The 8,985-nt window shown below is 43.2% G+C and overlaps 1 protein-coding gene across 1 annotated transcript in view; it reads left to right on the top strand.

The window, feature by feature from the left end:
- LOC102847641 (peptidyl-prolyl cis-trans isomerase-like 2-like) overlaps positions 1–8,985 on the top strand; it is a 61,263-nt gene continuing 52,278 nt past the window's right edge. Inside the window, exons 1-2 of the mRNA XM_006894604.1 lie at positions 1–257; positions 760–893. Coding sequence (XP_006894666.1) covers positions 1–257; positions 760–893 — 391 coding nt within the window. The remainder of the gene's footprint in view (positions 258–759; positions 894–8,985) is intronic.

Below are 8,985 nucleotides of genomic sequence, written 5' to 3'. Positions count from 1 at the left end.
ATGGAGGCTCTTGACGAATTCGACCGGGAGGTCCCTCTGACAATGACTTTCTGCCGGCGCATCTCTGGGGAGGACTTCGAGAAACAGGCATCCATGTGCACAGAGTGCGCACTGCGCCACCTCTTCCGCAGCATCGACCGAAACCCGGCGATTGCTGAGCGTGCAGTGGGCAAGGGCAAGCAGGATGAGTGTGAGCAACGCGGACTCCTCTCATTCCTCTGGGTGCGCGGCAGACCCTGGGATCCAGGCATCCCACGGTGACACTGGGAACAGGCAGTCCAGGATATGGCGGGTGTTGAGTGAGTGTTGGACTGCACCCCAGAGTGACCCTGGGGTTTGGGCAGCCCAAGATGTGGTGGGGGTGATATGGGGGTTGGGCTTCACCTCACAGTGAACCCAGGGTGTGGGCATTCCAGAATTATGGTGAGTGGACAGCAACTCCACGATGAACTCGGGATCTGGACAGCTGGAGACATGGAGGGGTAGGGGTGAACTGCACCTCACTGTGACTCAGTGGTCTGGGCAGCCCCAGATGTGGTGGTGGATAGGTTGGGGGATGGACAGTGACCCTGAGGTCTGCACAGCCAGGTATGCAGCAGAGTGGTGGGCAGACAGCATCCTGTGATGACCCAGGGTCCGGGGAGCCTGGGGTGCTGTGGTGGTGGCAGGGTGGACTGTACCCCCATGATGAGCCCGGAGAGCCTGAGAATCAGGTGAGGTGGCTCATCTCTGACTCCATACCTCTCCACCATCCCTCAGGTCTGCACAGGCCAAGTTCTTCCATGCTGTCCAGGGGGATCGCAACTACTGCAACAGCATGGACACCCTAGAGATGCATCAGCGCCTGGAGCAGCTTAAGAGGCGTATCCACCGCGTACATCTCTATGCCCAGGGTGAGCCTGCAAACCCTGGCTTTAAACCCTGGACCAGGCTTTATACTCTGGAGAACTGTGCCCACCTTCCTGTTCCAGAATGCCCAGGAAGTTAGTTCCCCTTTCCAAGCAGGAAGAATTTCTTCTACCTTCACTGGGTGCTGGAGAGTGTGAGAAGGGCCACAGGCAGTAACCAGTCACCTTAACTCGAGACCCCCTTATCCCTGGGCCTGTGCTAACTCAAACTCATTGCGAAAAATGGGAACAGACTCTTTCAGGGACTCTAATCACATCGGGAACTTTTGTGGCTTAATGGTAAAGAATCTTCCTGCTTTTTCTCGAGATATAGATGGGCAGCCTTTTATGCAATTTACTGCCTCTGAAAACCTGCAATTATGGATTGGTTCTGATTTGATGGTATGTGACAACAGCAGTCATATAGGAGATTGACCATCTTTTGCCCGCAGCCTGCGTTGCTTGGGCTTGGCAGTGTAAATCTTTACCCAGTAAGCTATCAGAACTCCCTGACACTATGCTAGAACTAACCTAGAAAAAACTAAATTAGAAAAAAGTCATTTTTGTGTGTGAGAAAATTCAGGTCCCTAAGTGACCTGACAAAAAGGTTTGTGGTTTGAATCCACCAGGTGCTCTGAGGGAGAAAGGCAATTAACTGCCTTTGAAAACCTGCTGGAAGGTCAGCTGTGAGTTGGTTCCGACTCAAAGGGACACAACACCAATACCTGAAAACGTGATGGGGGGAAAAATGTGATGATTTAAACCTACTGAGGGTCAGCACAGAAGAAAGCCCTGATGATTTATTTCTATAAAGACTACATGCGAGAAAATCTTATGGATCTCATTTCTACTATGGAACTCATGGAAAAGAAGCAGTTGTGAAAATAAGCACACACAAGTCTGTGAAGGACAGTGAACATGGAACTTCAGCAACCATCTCCATCTTATCACACTTTCTTTGTTCTCCATTCCCTCTTCAATTATTTTTTCCCCTGAAGCATTTTAAAGGAAAAACCTCAAACATCCCAACATTTCACCCATAAATACTTTAGGATTTATCTTAATGAGTGGAAAGCTATGCTTATACAATCAAAATAACATTTTTTAAAAAAAGCAAATCATTAGAAGTGCAGCGATGAATGAGTGGAAATCCAAAATCTCTGTAAATGTTCATTAAAATTATTAATTTTTTTAAAATTATTTTTGTGTGTGTGTACCGTCAAATCAGATCTGACTGGTACAGGAGGAGATTGTCCCTCCTTCCCCAGCAGAGCATCTGGTGGATTCGAACGTTGGCCTCTGGGATTGTAGTTGCAGCTCCTTGCCACTAGGCCACCAGAGCTCCCCTAAAATTACTAAAATTTTTTTAAAAAGCAAATCATTAGGCATGAAGGTGATTTTTACTCACAGCAGTCTCATATGTAAGAGTAGAATTGTTTGTTTCAGTGACTGACTTTTGAAGTTGTTATGTGTCATCAAGTCACCTGCAACTCATAGTGACCCTGTGTACAACAGCTCTGAACCCTGCTCTGTCCTGAGCCAACCTTACTGTCACTGATGCCCCTGCCTCCATTACCCCTGTCACTGAGTCAGTCTATCTCATCAAGGGTCTTTTCTTGCAGTGTCTCTCCACCCTCCCAAACATGATGTTCTTTCCAAGGACTGGTCCCTCCTTGCAACATGCCCAAATTATGTCAAATGGACCAAGGAGCAGCCTGGTTTCACCCTCTTTATTATGAACTTATTTGTTCTCTTAGCATTCCATGGTATATTCAATACTCTTCTCCAGCTCACATGCATCAGTTCTATCATCCCTAGTCATTGTCCAGCTTTCTGATGCATAGCATGTAATTGTGAAGACCATGGCCTGGATAAGGTGCACTTTAGTCTCCAGACTGACATCATTGCTCTTGGAGCCATCCCTGACAAAAGATCTTCCCAGTGCAATTTGTCTTTTGATTTCCTGTCTGCTAGTATCAAGAGTGTTGATTGTGGACCCAAGCAAACTAAAGCTATTAACAATATCAATCTCTTCACCATCTGTCATGAAGTAGAAGACTGTTATTGGAGTATGTAAAGGACTACAGGTAAACCTGACTATGTTTTAGAGAAGAGGATGGATTTGTACCACCAACCTTTCAGTTAACTGAGCATATTAAGTGTTGGGCAACTCAGGACTTCATGTCCTCATTACACTTGATGTATTCAACTCTCAACTACTTGCCTTGGATAATCCTCTAGTGGGTTTTCAGAAGCTTAAAGTCACATGGGAAGAGATTGCCCATCTTTCTCCCTTGGAGCAGCTGGTATATTCGAACCGCTTATTTTTTAGTTGGATCAACAACCTGCGTTATGAAGATGACACAACCCTGCTTGCTGAAACTGAGGAGGACCTGAAGCACCTGTTGCAGAAGATCAAGGACTACATACTTTGGACATGTTGTGAGGAGAGACTGGTCCTTAGAGAGGGACATGATGCTTGGGAGGGTGGAGGGATGGAGCAGGAGAGGAAGGCCCTCTATGAGGTGGATTGATTCAGTGACTGGGATAATTGGGATGGGAGTGTCGGAGACAGTGTGATTGGCACAGGACAGAGCGGAGTTTAGGGCTGTTGTACATAGGGTCGCTATGAGTCACAGGCGACTCGACGGCACATAACAACAACAACATATGGATTGAAGCTCAACATCAAGAAAACAATTCTCACCACTGGGCCAATAGGCAGCATCAGTATGGATGGTGAAGAGATTGAGATAGTTTAACAGTTTAAGTTTATTTGGCTCCACAGTCAGCACTCTTCGTAACGGCAGCCAGGAAATCAAGAGAGGAATTGCATTGGGCAAGTCAGCTGTGAGGGACCTCTCAAGAGTACTGAAGAGCAATGACGTCAGGCTGGAGACTAAGGTATGCCTATCCAGGCTATAGTCTTCGCAATTACGTGCTATGCATCAGAGAGTTGGATAGTGAGAAGGGATGATAGAAGGAGAATTGATGCCTTTGAGCTGTGGTGCTTGAGAAGAGTGTTGAATATACCGTGGACTGCTAGGAGAACAAACAGGTTTGTCCTGGAGAAGGTGAAGCTGGAATGCTCCTTGGAGTCAAGGATTCTGAAGCTTCATCTAACATACTTTGGGCATGCTGCAAGGAGGGATTGATCCTTGGAGAGGAACATCATGTTTGGCAGAGTGGAGGGGCAATGAAGGAGAAGAAGACCTTTGATGAGATGGATCGATTCTGTGATTTGGGTGGTGGAATGAGTACGTTTGAGATGGCTAGGTTGGCACAGAACAGCGTTTAGAGCTCTTGTACATAGGGTTGCTATGAGTCGCAAGTAACTCGATGGCACATAATAACAACAGCATAACCAGTGCACTAGAGCAACAGAGCTTATCCTCTGGGAAACTTGATGTGTTATTACTTACATTACTTGATGTAGTATTATACTTAATGTATGATCATATTTTCTTGATTGGATGAAAAGTTCTTTTTACATTAGATCTATCATATCAGGACCCATTGAGGCTCATCCACTCTGCTTAGATTTTGATTCCTTAGTTGTGAAAATAAAACAGGAAATTTTCATATCTCTGAGGACAACAGCTAAGCCAAGTGGCCACTTGTTGTGAAGTCCCTTTAGAGATGACATGATTGCTCTTCTTCAGTTTCTCCTCCTTTGACTATTGCAGAACTGTGTGTTATCTTTTGGGGTGCTCTGCTCTACTGATTACTGCTGTTTTATTTTTAGTGGTGTTTGCCTCATTTCTTTTCTCTCTGTATTTATTGAACCAGCTGTTTTTGAATAATCTTCAGCCAGATTTTACTTGCTTGCATGTCATATGAGTATTTTTTGATGGTTCCCACATTCTGTTAGATCACTTTTTGGAGGGAATGAAAGCAAATATAGATCTCTTCTAGGCAGTTAGCCAGGCAGCTGTGTTTCAGATTGATTGGCACAACCTGGTGATGGGACTGTATCTGTTTGTTGGAACATGTCAGTTGGCATTCCATCACTTCCTGGGGCCTTATTTTTTTTACCAATGCCTTCCATGCAACATCATCTTTCATCACCATTGGTTATATCCTTCTTCCTGAAATTCTGTGTCAGCCAATTCTTTTTAGTTACTTGCACTCTTTGCATTTTCTTTAAGTATTTCCTGGGTCATTCAAGGTTTTGCCCATCTCATCCTTCATTATTGCAATTCAAGGTTTGAGTTTATTCTTCAATTCTTTCATTTAAGAATGCTGATTGAGCTTTCCTTTTTATTTTCTGACTCCAGCTTTATGGTGTAGTAAATTTATTGTTCAAAATGGTTTTCCTAGCCATTGAATTTGACTTTGCCACATGTATGGGCAGGATCACGTAAATAGGGCATGTTGTTCTGCCCACAACTAGCTTAGCCATTTAATGAGTGTTGCCATTAAACTGGCTTGATTCAGCAGCAGAAATTTGGGAATCTCAACACCAACAAGGAAGAGGAAGCCATGTGTGTCCTTTGAGACCCAAGATTTCTGTTCTACTAAGTTTGGGTCCTAAAGGAACAGCAGCAACTGCTGCAGCAAAGAACCAGAGATCTAAGGTAAGACAGAGCTGACCTAGAACTGCAGCCCAATTGACCTAGAGCCAGGACCCTCAGTCCAAGCCTGCTGGAGGACTCAAGGGGAGGCACCTGAAATTGTATCCTCTTTGCCAACCTGAATTGTAACGTGTTAACTTCTCTAATAATCCTATAATCATTAGTTACACCAGAATAGCAATTGCAATGGATTTTAGACCTAGTAGTGCAGTAGGATTGGTGTTGGAATTAGTGGAAAGAGGTGTGGGAGCATAGGGGGTGGAGCATATCTGACTGCCTTGGAATTGCTTTTGTATTGTGGATGCCATTGTTGGAGGCAGTTCTCTCTTGTGAAGTTAGTAGAGGTTAAACTTGGCTGTCCTCATGTGGCCCTTGCTCTTTTTTTTTAATTTTATTATTTGTGCGTGTGCGTGTACCATCAAATCAGATCTGACTGGTACAGGAGGAGATTGTCGCTCCTTTCCAGGCATAGCATCTGGTGGATTCGAACCGTGCTCCTCTGGGATTGCAGTGCAGGTTCTTGCCACTAGGCCACCAGAGCTCCCCGGCCCTTGCTCATTTTAAAAGGTCTTTGCGAAGGGAGCTCCAGTGGCCTAGTGGCAAGAAGCTGCTCTGCAAGGGCAATTCAAATCCACCAGATGCTCTGCTGGAGAAGGAGGGGTGATCTCCTCCTGTGCCAGTCGGATACAATTCTACGATACACAACAAGAAAAAAAAATATAAAGATACACTTTAAGGGACATCTGGTGGCCTAGTGACAAGAAACTGTGTTGCAAACCCGAAGGCACAGGATTCAAAACCACCAGATTTTCCACTGGAGAAGGAGGGGCAGTCTCCTCCTGTGTCTGTTGGATCTAATGCAACGATACACAAAAAAGAAAAAAAAAGTCCTTGCAGATCTGTAATTTCTCATTATGGCACTTTGTTTTTTTGAGCCACACTTTGAAATATGTGCAACTCTTTTGTTTTGACATTTATTTTCTTTTGTTTTGATGTCTCATCATTCTGGTGCAATTTTCAGCATCTCTTTTTTTTAAATTTTTATTACTTTTTTTTTTTTAATGTGTGTACCGTCAAATCAGATCTGACTGGTACAGGAGGAGATTGTCCCTCCTTCTTCAGCAAAGTATCTGGTGGATTCGAACCTCACATCTCTGGGATTGCAGTGCAGCTTCTTGCCACTAGGCCACCAGAGCTCGCCTCAGCATCTCTTCTGACATCCATTTTGGTCTTTTTCTTCTTTTCTGTCTTTATAAAAACATTTTGCTTTCTTCATGAATGATATCCTTGATGTCATCCCACAGTTCTCCTGATCTTTGATCATTAGTGTTTAATGCCTCAAGCCTATTTGTAAGATGATTTTTAAATTCAAGTAGGAGAGACTCAAGGTTATATCGAGGCTGTATTTTGAAGAGCCCATAGCACCAGGGATATCATTACTGATATCAGATGGAACTCGGTGGAAAGCAGAGTGTACTAGAAGGATGTCTTATTTGTGTTTTATTGACTATGCAGAGGCTTTTGACTGTGTGAATCACAATGAATTATGACTAATACTCAGAAAAATGAGAATACCTGGTGCTTGATTGTGTTTGTGCAAAACCTATACTTCTGCACACCCATGTTTATCGTGGCTTTGTTCATGATAGCAAGCAGTTGGAAACAAGTGCCCATCAACAAGCGAATGGATGGAGAAGCTGTGGTATATTCACACAATGGAATATTATGCTGCATTGAAAAACAAGGAACTCATGCAATATTATTCAAAATGGGTGACCCTAGAGGACATTATGCTGAGTGAAGTATCTCAGTCACAAGGGGACAAATACTGCATAGTGCCACTGTTGTAAAACAGGACTGACTTCGGGGTTGTGGGGAGACTGAGAAAAATTGGATAAATAATGTATACTGCATTGAAATAGATGAGGGAGAAAACTGTTTAAAAGGGATATGTGATTAGGTATTATTGTCATGACAGGAGTCCAGAATGAAGGATGCATAGTGGAGTGGACCTGGGTGGAGGGATTGTAAAACTATGGGGAACTTTTATTTTCCTTTTCAAAAAAAGAGTGTACTGGGGAGGGGGGTTGGGCAGGGAGAAAAGTGCAGCAATGAATGAACGGAAATGGAAAGTCTTTGTAAATTTTCATTAAAATTAATTTTTAAAATGATAAAAAAGCCCCTATACTTCTACCAAGAAGCTGTTTTATAAATAGATCAAAGGAACACTGCATGATTTAAAATCAAGAACCTTTTCTCTGTACCTATTAAATTTGTGTGCTGAGCAAGTCACATGAAAAGCCTAACTTTATGAAGAATATTGTGGCATCAAAATTGAAGGAAGACTTACTAACAACCTGTGTAATACAAATGACACAATCTTGCTTGCTAAAAGTAAGGAGCAAATCGAACTGTTTGCTGTAGAAGATCAAAGACCCATTCAATATGGGTTACATTTCAACATCAAGAAAATGAAAATCCTCACCATTAGGCCAGTAGGCAACATCATGATAAATAGAGAAAAGATTAAAGATGTCAATGATTTCATCTTATTTGAGCCTATAGTCAATAAATACCCTTGGTACCAGCAGTTAAGAAATCAAAAGATGCATTGCATGAGAATGTGCTTGCTGTCAGGGATATCTCTAAAATGCTGAAGAGGAAGGATATAATTTTAAAGACTAAGTGCACCTAATCCAAGTCTAAAACCATTGTCTTTTAGATTACTTGCTATGCTGCTGGAAGTTGTACAGTGACAAAGGATGAAAGAAGAATCTATGCCTTTGAGTTGTGGTGTTTGAGAAGAGTACTGAATATCTCATGGACTACCAAAATAACAAACAGGTTAGAGAAATTGCAACCAAGGTGCTGCTCATTGGAAGCAGAGATGATAAAGTTTCGTCTCACATACTTTGGACATCATGTTAGGAGGAAGATGTCCTTGGAGTGGGACATCATCCTGGGAGAGTCAGGGGTCAGCATAGGAGAGGAAGAACCTCAACAAGAAGAATTGACATGGAGACCTTAACAAGGTGCTCAAGGGTGTCAGAGATGATGAGGATGGCATAGGATAGAGCCAGGTTCAAATCTGTTGTTCATAGAGTTGCAGTTGACTCAACAGCACATCACAACAACATTTCTTGCTCTAAAATCCAGAGGAAATTGAGGTTTTATACTTTTGTTCCATTTCTCTACTTTAACCCATATCTGGATAACTCTGTGCACAGACTCTTAGGCACCAAATGAGTGCTTCAATTGATATTATCATGTTAAAGATATGCCAGTGAGCAGTGTAAACAGCTCATGAACACTAGCTTGGTAGTGGCCTCCAACTGTAGTAGAATGCTGGCAATAGCCAGGCTCACTGGAGCTAGTAGAAAGATGAGCTGAGAGAGGAAGTGAGATGAACTCAGCATCCTGCCTCTTGACCCTCCTTAAGCCCAATGTATGACTCCTCATTGAGAGAGCTTTGGTGGCCTAGCACTCCAATCTCAAAGGCATGCAGTTCTTTTTTTTTTTTTTTG

The sequence above is a fragment of the Elephantulus edwardii genome, unplaced genomic scaffold, assembly GCF_000299155.1.
Source record: "Elephantulus edwardii isolate Elephantulus edwardi_28Jun2011 unplaced genomic scaffold, EleEdw1.0 scaffold00146, whole genome shotgun sequence".
NCBI lineage: Eukaryota > Metazoa > Chordata > Mammalia > Macroscelidea > Macroscelididae > Elephantulus > Elephantulus edwardii.
This window is presented reverse-complemented; position numbering and strand designations above follow the sequence as displayed.